The following is a 10,772-nucleotide window of genomic DNA, read 5'->3' as shown; positions in this document are numbered from 1 at the left end:
ATTTACGAGCGCTAAAAAATGTAAAAATTTAACTTATTTGATGAATTTTTTTAGGGGAGACTATTGTTTGACAATAATTGATGATGACAGAATAATAAGTTATATTTTAAAAAAAACTCACCTTTTTCTAATAATAAGAAAGAAATGAATTTAAATTAAAAGTGAATAATTTTGTTAAATTAAAAAAGATTGCATAAAAAGAGTTATTTATGCTTGTAAATAAAAGTTAGATTAAAATTTTATTGAAAAGTAAATAGTTATTTATGCTTGTATTGCATTTATTTTAGGGGAAACTACCCATTTTTCCAAAATATTTGAAATATTACATTTTTATATAAAAAAAACAGTTTTTGGAGAGGGAATTTTTGTGTTTGTGAGAGGAATTGAATCTACAGTTTTAGTATATTATGTGTTTATACCATTGAGTTAATAAGACATTGCTATATTTCTACAATTTAGTTGTTAAGTTTTAGTGGCTCATCAAGTTTGGATAGAGGCAGTAATAATAGCATTAAGAATAGATCATTGAATTTAGTACCAAGATAATGTATTAGAACAACAAACTCTTTCATGCATTTTAACAACCAACTTTGGCACATACCATTTTTGTTCTGATTATACATTCAAAAATCAATAAAAACTCCATTAATATCTTCTTCATCACCATTGAATTTCATCATTCTATCAAACAAAACACATGTGTGATGACGATAATATTACACTAGAAAAATTACCCTAGAATATAACAAAACACTAACAATGCACCTCGCCATACAGTTCAAGCTTCAATCAATTTGTCAAGGTGCTGCCGAAGAAGTCGGCCACGATGGCGACGATGGTTGTGGGGGCGACAATGAAGACGACATCCTCGGATTTTTCTTAATATATTTTCGAGCCCAGACATGTTTTCCATTGATAGAGAACTTGGCCTTGTTTTGGCCTTCAAGAAAAACATGAACAAGAGTAGAAGATCGAACAATAAGACGTGCATATAGCGGTTGATGATCTTCTACCGTTACTTCTTGCATGTGAATTGCTTCAATACAATCACCATATTTTCTGTAATTCCATTCATTCATTCATTAGCTTAAGTTTGAAATTCCATACATTCAAAAATCATTTCAAAAAAAAAAAAATCAAGCAAAAAATTCATAACTTTATATGCATATAGTCTAATGGAATTATAAAACGGTAATGTCTAATTAGGCATCATAAAAATCCTAAGAAGATTGTATAACTTTTAAATTGTAGATATTCCAATATAATTATCTACTTTATAATCTCCAAGTAGCTTATAGATTTAGTTGTCATATTTTATTTCTCATTAATATTAAATTTTCGAATGCTCACACTATGAAATTAAATATAATTAATTATTTTCAAAAATATGTAAATAAATAAAATTAGTTACTATTTATATTCAATGTATTTTAGATTATGTGAATAATTAAATATGCCGATTATTTTGGTACGGAAAGAGTACACAAGTTGAAACCCGTCTTTAATTTGAGCATACAATAATCCCACATGAAATAAATATTATAATACAAATTGATTTTAAGTTAAATATCAAAAGTCTTTTAAAAGATTAAATTGTTTACATTGTCTAAAAAAGGCATATGTATCATCATATCTGATATTATAAAATCTATGTAATGGGAATAATTTAAGAAACTAGATACATAATTAATACATGCTACAAATTTATCATGACATTTTCTGATTAATCTATAGAAGGTAAATCTCTTCTTATGATGATATATTAAATTATTTCAAACATTTAGTCAACAAATATATTAAAAAAAATTAAAATAAGACAAAAAAATTAAGAAAAAAAAAAGTTTTTAGAGAAAGAGAATTAACCTTGTGAAAAAATCTTTAACTTCATCTTCAGAAATAGGGTACCCTTTAGAAAATGTCAAGAAAATAGTCCTATCATCCATAGGAACATTCATAAAATCCGTCTCTTCTTCACTTGAATTATTAATCTGAATATTCCTCAATAAATCTCCAATATCCATAACCTGTCTTTGAACACCCAAATCATTATTATAAGAATCAAAACCATGCAGCAAATTACCTGAATACCCTCCTCCTCCACTAGCCTTGAATTGAGAATTCCCCAGTTGATGATGAATAGTATTATACTCATAAGACATAGGCAACACAGCAGGATTATTACTACTACTATTATTAGTCACTGAATGACCATAATACCCAAAGGGCATTTTCGTCATTTCTTGTTTCCCGCCAACCATACTCTTCAATTTCTCTGCTTGTTTCAGAATATCTTCAAAAGCTCTTAAACAAACTTGACTAACAATTTTCGACACAGCGCGAAGAATATTCAATCGATTTTCGTGAAAAAACTGAAGCGAAACACCCGTTTTCGTAACGCAATGAATCAAAGGAATAATATCATTGCTAGTAGCATAATTATAATAAAAATTCTCATCACTTTCGATACAATTCAAGCAAATCACAGCTTCATCCGCCATGGAGTTTATAAGAGTATCAGGCAAAGACAGCATTTTCTTGACAAAATTACTAACATGCCCTGATCTTTCAAGCCAAATCCAAAACCCTAGAACTTGCATGGACTGCGTAGAATCACGATCAAGATTAAGAACAAGCCTTTTGTAAAGAACACGATCGATGTTATGAAAAATTTTAAACTGTTCTTCGGTTACTATCGGTGTTAAAAATGGATTCGAAGACGAAGACGAAGAAGAAGAAGAAGCATAAAGCGAAGGTGCTGCCATTTGGTTGTGTTTGGTTACTAGGAAAATCTGAGATTATGAGAGAAAATTTTACCGATAAGAATTAATGTATTGGGTCAGTTTTGAATAATGTATATATATAGAAGTTAAAGGGTGCAATGGATATTAGGGTTTTGGTAATATTGAAAAGTTGTGTCTGGTTGAAGAGGTGTGAAATGCAATGATGGAATGTCTGAGTTTAGTTACTTAATCAGGGTTTTATTACTTAAATGTGACATATGCTGTTTTATGGCATTGTTCTGTGTATTTTGTTGTTGATTTATCTTTTTCTTTTAAGAAACATATTAAATGTGGTTAAGAGAGATTCACTTTTAATTGTTTGAAATTCTATCATTTATCTCTTCAAGTGAGTAATTAATTTCCAAAATTTATTAAAATATTGCAGTGTCTTTTTTTAATTCATTAAATTAAATATGAAACAACTACATTTTGTAAGATATTCGAGAAAGTTTAGAAAATAAATCCGACAATCTGACATAGAACTGCCTGATTTGTAAATCTACCTACAATAATAAAAAAAAATTATCTAATTGTTTTACAATTAAAATGCAGTTTTTGATTAAACTTTTTTATCATCCGCAACCAGGTTTTAAAATAAAAAAACTACAATCATGATACTAAATACAACCAAAACATTGCAGCGTCTTATTTTATACTGATGATACATAAAATTATTTACCATCTTGTGAGAGTTGAATCTTATTGATGAATTATTTCTTTCGTAATATTTAAGTTGAATCTTTAAATTTAAACTCATAATTGAAATAATTAATTAATCAATTTTATTAAAGCTCTATTTTAATCTTAAGTTTTTGATAAATTTGCTATGCAGGAAACCATTCCTTCTTTTTTTATATGACTATGACAAGAAGGAAAAGAATTAGAATATGAAATTCTACATTTTCTTTTAATCAAGAAAGATACTTTTTTCAATCGATGATTTCATACTTCAATATTTTTTTTATTTAAATTTGCATGTAATTACAATTCATAAATGTCTCCTGGATTTTTTATTATTTATTGAAGGAACAATTGTATTAATGATAACTGAAGTTGTAACAGAAGTACAAAAATTGGCCATACTTTCAGTCTCTATGTTTTTAAAATTTTATTTATCTTGTAATTTTTAAATTTTTTTGTATTTATTTTATTTTGAATATTTAGGTTCTAGTTAAATGAAAAAAAAAATATATCACACTCGCCATGAAATGCGTGTGAATATGAATTCAAAAGGTTTCTCTAACTCGACACATTGACAAATTAGATCATGCCGTCAAACTATAGAAACTTCATAAATAAATTTTTAGAATTGTATAGGGATATACTGTATAATTTCTTTTAAAAAATTAAATAAATAAAAAATTCATTTTTTTATCATTTTCGACACGAAAATTGTTAATCATTTAAGACAACAGAGAAAAACGCTCATAAGCATCCATAAGAGGACTCATTAAATTAAAAAGTGAAAGAAATTCAAAAATATTAAAAATCGAATAGTATAAAAACGTAGCGAATAACAAACTTAAAAGAGAAACTAAATAAATAAAAAAATTTAAAATATATAAACTTTTGATGGATTAAGCCTAATAATCACAGGTATTAAAAAGTTTATATTATTCAAATAAAATTAATTTATTTATTAAAAAATATCACACTTGCTCTATTTAATATACTAGAATTTTTTGTTTATTTCCAAGACACTTTATTACAATTATTGAATCTATATTTAAGAATTATTTAATAAGACAATAATTGCGTGTCAAAAATTTGAAGAAAATAAAATTACGATTAGAGTGTGCATTCGGTTTTTCGGTTAAGGTTGAAAGTGAAATTATATCGATCAGCTTTGAGAATTTAAAAACTGCACAAAACTTTTAAAAAAGTGGTTCGGTTTGGTTTTACTGAAATAGGAAAATAAACTTTTGCTTTAAAATTTTACTCGTAAAAATTCAAAACATATTAATTGTAAATCAAATCTAAGTCAAACTGTAATAATGTGAAAGAAAATATTATTATTTCTTAAAAAATAATAATAATATTTTAAAATAAATTAATAAATATAAATATATCGGTTATTCAATTTTTAAAAATTAAATATCAAATTAAACCAAACTAAAATATAGGAAAAATTACAATTTTAAACCGAACCGACTATTTTTGCTTTTAATTTCAGTTTGGTCAGTTTAAGTAAACTTAAGGAGGGATGTCTAATCTTTTTTTTAAGGCTTAGTTACTTAAAAATCACCCACCTTGTAACTTTTTTTTATTTATACCATGACCTAGAAAAATTTTCAATTGTACCCTATTTTCGATTTTTATGTTTCATTTGTATCCCAAAATTAAAAATTTTGATAATTTAATTAATTTAAGAATGAAAATATTAAAAATAAGATACATAAATGATTAATATTAATGTTTTATTAGAATATATGTTAAAAATGAATAATTAATTTAAATTTCTTTTTAAAAGAAAATAGGTCAATTTAACTTATTAGGGTAAAGATGAAACATAAAAATCAAAAATAGGCTACAATTGAAAATTTTCATAGGTTATGGTATAAATGAAAAAAAGTTATAAAATGGGTGGTTTTTAATTAATTAGGCCTTTTTTTAAAATGCCAAAGTTAGGAGTTCAATCGAATAAAGTTACAAATTAGGCCCTCAATCGCAAATAACACAAACTACCACAACACCGGATTGGGATTCCCTCAAGTTCATTTTCAACTTAAGGGGGTCATGTTCAGATCTACACCGTTCATTATAAAATGAACGGTGTAGATCAAAAAGATACAATTTTAATTAAATTAATCTACGCCGTTCATTTTATAATGAACGGTGTAGATCTAAACATGACCCCCCAAGTTGAAAATGAACTTGAGGGAATCCCAATCCACACAACACCAACTTGAACTCCGGGACTGCAACTCCAAAACGATACCAGAAAATGGCAACCGGCGCTTCCCCTTCACCGTTCCTCTACCAAAACGGCGTCATTTCACACTCCGGAACCACCCCATCAGTCACCCAATTCCTAGAATCCAACCCAGGCGCATACACCACAACAAGAACTCACAACAATGCAAATTCTCTCCTATTTTGGCCCCAACATTTACAAAGACTTTCAAATTCCACCTCAATTCTCATCACTTCAACCCCCCAATTTTTCTTCAAAAACCTTAAATTCAATCCCAACACCCCAGTTTTCAGACCAACTTGGGAGTCCAAGATCAAGTCTTTGGTTAATGGTTCGGTGAAAAAGGTGCTGCCTTTGGCTTTGGAAGAGAGAAAATTTGGGGAGGAATTGGCAGTTACTGCTCTTGTTAGTGGGGATTTTGAGAAATTGGAAAAGATTGGGGACTTGGGTTGTGAAAATTGTGATGTTGGTTTGTTTGATGTTTGTTTGCATATTGGAAAGTATGTTCCTTTTGTTTTTGGTGTTAGAGGAAATGGTGCTAATTTGGCTGTTGTTGGGTATGGTAGGAGTTTTGCTCAAGCTAAATATTCTCATTGGGTAAGGTTAGTTTAATTTGTTTTGAGAATTTTTTTATGATTTTGAGAAATTTAAGTTTTTTTTTTTAAAAAAAAAAGTTAATTGGGAGGAGAGCGTTCGTAAGAGGAATAAAACTCGCGACTTTGGCAAAATGTTGCCCAAGGCTTATACTCGTTGGTAGGAATATAAGTATTTGTTTAGATGATCATTCAAATTTTAAGTATGACCATTTTATTTTTGTTTTGATTATGTTTTTTGATTTTAAGTGATGTTGTGGTGATTACTATTCTTTGTTAATTATGTGACTTGGCTGATTTTGTTCTGTTGTGTTTTATGTGTAGGTTAAGGAAGCCTTTGGAGAAATTGAGGCCTCCTTCAGTGACTGAGCTTTTGTTATCCGACGATGGTGATCATATACTTGAAGGTTGTGTCACCAATTTCTTTGTCGTTTGCTACAAGGTGAGTGATGAGGATCTGAAATGTTTAACTTGCAATCTTCACATAATCTACTTGAGAATGGGTTAAAATTTGAATGTGGTTGGTTTGTTTATTATTGACGTGTTATTTTCTATGATTGCCAACTCCTGTGGGTTTGGTTTTGGATATCTCAAACTATTCCTATGATTGCAAACTTGCATCCTTGCGGTTGCGAGCACAAAATTAGTTTTTCCTTGTGGTTGCGAGCACAAAATTAGTTTTACGTCTAGTACGAGTGTGGCCCCTATACTGAAAATCTTAAGATACGGTTAACCTCTTAACTTGTGTTGGTTTGTAATGAATCTTGGAATTTTAGTTGACAATGTAATATTGTCGATCAACATTTTAATATTTTAATTTGAGTTGCGTTAATGGTTAGCATGAAATTTCATAAAAAAATTAGTCTGACCTTTTTTGTGCATTACAAGACTTTATCTTCATATCTGGTTTGTATGTGCACGTCAACCGGCAGACCACAACTCTGAACTTTAGCAAGTTTTAGAAGCAACATTGTAATTTTAGGCATATAGATGTGATCTTTGATACGAGTCTTGTAAAGGAATTGGAGCTCTTTAAATCCTCATACGGCATTGCTTTTTTTTTCTTCTTCTGGATTTACTTGGGTTCCTTTGTGTTTATAGTTAATTTGCTAAGTATTGTTTGCTCTAGGTGATTTCAGGACAGCAAGGAAGTCAAGAGGGACTGCTTTTACGAGGATGGCAATAAAGATCAATTTGAAGTGCAGACAGCCCCAATTAGCGATGGTGTCCTTCCTGGAATTATTCGCCAACTGGTTATTGAGTAAGTTTTTCCTCCTTCAATACGTTGGAAGTGTGATGGAAATTTACTGGTAACACTCCGCATGCAATTTTAGTGTTCCATTTCTTATTACGGATTAGTTTGCATGAACTTATTTTATTAGCATCTAGTCAAAGCTGGATAATAACTGACTGTTTGTTCCATTTAGTTGCCTGAAACATGATTTAATCATTGAATGAAAATGCATGATTCTAGTAAAGTTACAGAGTTAGGAACTTTGACAGCACTAATTCGACTTCTTCAATTTCACTGTTTAACTCTATCGGGATTAAAAGCAATGTACCCCAATTTGATTAACTGAAAGGAGCTGTACACTTTTTAGTTTTATCTAAAGATGGTTCATTGTGGCATTTTGCATTCTAGTGCAGAGTGTGTTTAAGCAAGGGAATACCTGTTCAAGAAGTTGCACCATCGTGGTCTACGCGGGACTCTTGGAAAGAGGCATTTATTACAAGTAAGCCCTTGACTATTTCTTGTTCTTTTGACAGCTGAGATTATCTTTTTTATCAAATAAATAAATTTTGCACCTAAAGAATTCAAGCTCTGCTTGCAATAAAATCTTGGCCTTGGCCTTGGCTGAGGATTAAATCTTATACTTCCTGGGTGTTTAAGCTGGAAGTCTCATTCATGTAGATCTATGTTGTATGAAAACTTATTGATTGTTATGTTTTTGGGGTTTCATTTTTGTTTTGGAAAATCCTTCTAAAACTCCGAACTTTATATTTATAACCTATTCCTGTTAAAAATGTTGATTCTCCATTTTCCATTTCAGCATTTTCCGTTTTCGTTAAACGTAGATGTAAATCTTTTATTCCAGTTTTCTTGTGAAAAAGAGGATGAGAATTCCCGGTCATTTTGCTATTTTTTTTTTCATGGTTTGCAGAAGACTCTGCCATTGCCTCATGTTTCTTAAGTTCTTTCTCACACTGGCTAAACTATTTTCTGTGCATTTTGGTTGTGGTGTGCAACTTAAATGTCACCATGAGAGCCTCAAAGTGGAAAATGACCTTGATTTGCTAACCATTCCGATTTTGAATGTTTTTGTAATGAAGGTTGCTTTTCCATGATTGTTGTAATTATTATAATTTCTTTTACCTTTTGATTCAAGTATATTGCTGAAGGGGTTTTACATTGCAGATGGCTTGAGAATTGTACAGCATGTGGAAAAAATTCAAGTTCCAACTTCATGGGAATTAATAAAACAAAAAACTCTCGAGGAGATATCTTGGGAGGAGAAGCATTTTCCGGTGAGTAAATCTAATGTTCATTGACTCCATCAGTCTTGTTTTCTTCTTGACTACAGTTCTCTTTTGTTCTTTATAGGAGGATCCTGGGATGATTACAGCAATTATCCAGGTAATGTCATGTTCTGCAATTTCTTTCGCATCCAACTAGTGCGCATAGAAGAACTGTTTTTTTATAGCTAGCCGGTTTCTGTAGAAAGTAATTTTGGGATACCGTAATAAATTATATAGCCGGATTCACGGGGTAATTTACAGTGACAGTCCTTCAACTTCCATCTCTCATCGTGTTCTTTTTTCTTTGATATGTAACAATAAAATGCCCCAACTTTGATTTTATAGCACCTAAAAGTTCTTGTAGGCTCTAATTACTTAAGTTTAGACGACGTGACTATGAGCTCGACGTAGATAATATCTTTTAAAAAAATTGTATCAAATCACCTGTCACATATTAAGATCACGTGGCGCCACATCATCACCGACTGATATGGCGTCACATGGCCTTAATATGAGACATGCTGATATATAAATTAAAAAAATAGTTTTGTTATTCATATAGACTTCATGCTCAATAGATCATGTAATCCAAAATTACAGTTAGACTGTCGACTAAGAATTTTTATTGAGGAAAAGATGTTGAGGGATGTTGGTGAAGATTATCTTGGAACTGGAATGAACAAGGCGGTTGCAATAAACGCAAGAATATTTACTTTCATATTTCATGCTATATAGTGTAATTATCATATGGAAATTTTGGAATAATTTCTCCCGCTTATTTACGTTTTTTCTGTTCAGAAAGAGATTATGGAGAAGGCTCGTCTTGAAGGATATCTGTTATAGCTCTCTTAGCACATGAATGGTTCTCGGCATTTTATACCATTTCGGCTGGTTAGGTCTCTTAGGTAGAGTATTTTGCAGCTTACACCATTGATCTCGAAAGCGGACAATATGAATGGATGATTGTGTATGATGTTTATGGGACAATGTTTACAAAGCCTTGCAGACTGCAGTTATGAGCAAAATGTATTTACTTATCCTACTCAAATCTAGAGTTCTATTTGTCTGCCATTTGATGATTAAAATGCTTATTATTCATCCTCAAATTTATCATTTTTACTTAATAGACATAATAATTGAGGGTGCACTAGTTATAGGTAGTAATTAGTAATTTTTTAATCTTTAAATATTATAAACATAAATTATTTTTTTCAAAAATGAAAAATAAAAGTAAATTAAAATTATCAGAATTAATAAAAATTAAGCTTAAGGAAGTATTTATATCACTCGTGAACTTTCTTCAAACAAAATTACAATATCATAATTAACTGTTTATTTTTTATTTTATTTTTGGAAATTAGCATAATTTTATTAATAATTAAAAAAAGACTACTAAAGTTTGTTATGAAATTATTTCGGAAAAGAAGTTGATTATCCCATATAATGGTTATGCTACGTTATTTTTACAAGGCAGTGAATGTTTGTGATAATATTTAATTATTGTTTATCTTTTTAATATAAGTATTTTTATATTACGAACGTCTTATTAATTTGTTGTATGAATGATGTGGTACGATTATTTTGTTGAATAATATGAGGATTTTGTGGTTATTTGTTGAGTTACATTTGAGAGAGATTACACTCCTTCTACACATAGCCAAAGTTGTGGATGGCACAAAATGTTAGATACTTTTAGCACGAACATGCATTGTCATGTATCCGACAAAGTTATATATATATATATATATTTTATATTTAATCTTTTTTGAGTATATGATAAGGACACATTCAATATTAATAGGGTTTTTTCATAAACAACCGACATTTATTATATTATTGCTTTTATACAGATACATGTTTCCGTTATCAAAACTATCATACACTCTCTAAATTATACTCCCTCCGTCTCAAATTGATAGGCACTATTTGCATTTTCTTTGTCCCAAATTATAGGCAGTAATTTATTGC

At 29.8% G+C, this 10,772-nt stretch overlaps 2 protein-coding genes across 2 annotated transcripts; one reads left to right on the top strand and one right to left on the bottom strand.

The window, feature by feature from the left end:
- Positions 1 to 797: 797 nt before the first annotated feature.
- On the bottom strand, positions 798 to 2,762 carry LOC126662008 (uncharacterized). The gene is made up of 2 exons (XM_050355895.1): positions 1,864 to 2,762; positions 798 to 1,059 (listed from the first exon to the last, which is right to left on the bottom strand). The coding sequence occupies exons 1-2, from the start codon at positions 2,760 to 2,762 to the stop codon at positions 798 to 800; spliced, it is 1,161 nt and encodes a 386-aa protein (XP_050211852.1).
- Positions 2,763 to 5,649: 2,887 nt separating this feature from the next.
- Positions 5,650 to 9,902, top strand: LOC126659536 (uncharacterized). Its single transcript, XM_050352833.2, has 7 exons — positions 5,650 to 6,296; positions 6,612 to 6,729; positions 7,427 to 7,548; positions 7,935 to 8,020; positions 8,704 to 8,813; positions 8,890 to 8,922; positions 9,603 to 9,902. The coding sequence occupies exons 1-7, from the start codon at positions 5,725 to 5,727 to the stop codon at positions 9,645 to 9,647; spliced, it is 1,086 nt and encodes a 361-aa protein (XP_050208790.1). The 5' UTR covers positions 5,650 to 5,724; the 3' UTR covers positions 9,648 to 9,902.
- Positions 9,903 to 10,772: the final 870 nt, after the last annotated feature.

This window comes from Mercurialis annua, linkage group LG8 (genome assembly GCF_937616625.2).
Source record: "Mercurialis annua linkage group LG8, ddMerAnnu1.2, whole genome shotgun sequence".
In the NCBI taxonomy this organism is placed as follows: domain Eukaryota; kingdom Viridiplantae; phylum Streptophyta; class Magnoliopsida; order Malpighiales; family Euphorbiaceae; genus Mercurialis; species Mercurialis annua.
The sequence above is the reverse complement of the archived record's forward strand: the minus strand, read 5'-3'. Positions and strand labels throughout refer to the sequence as shown.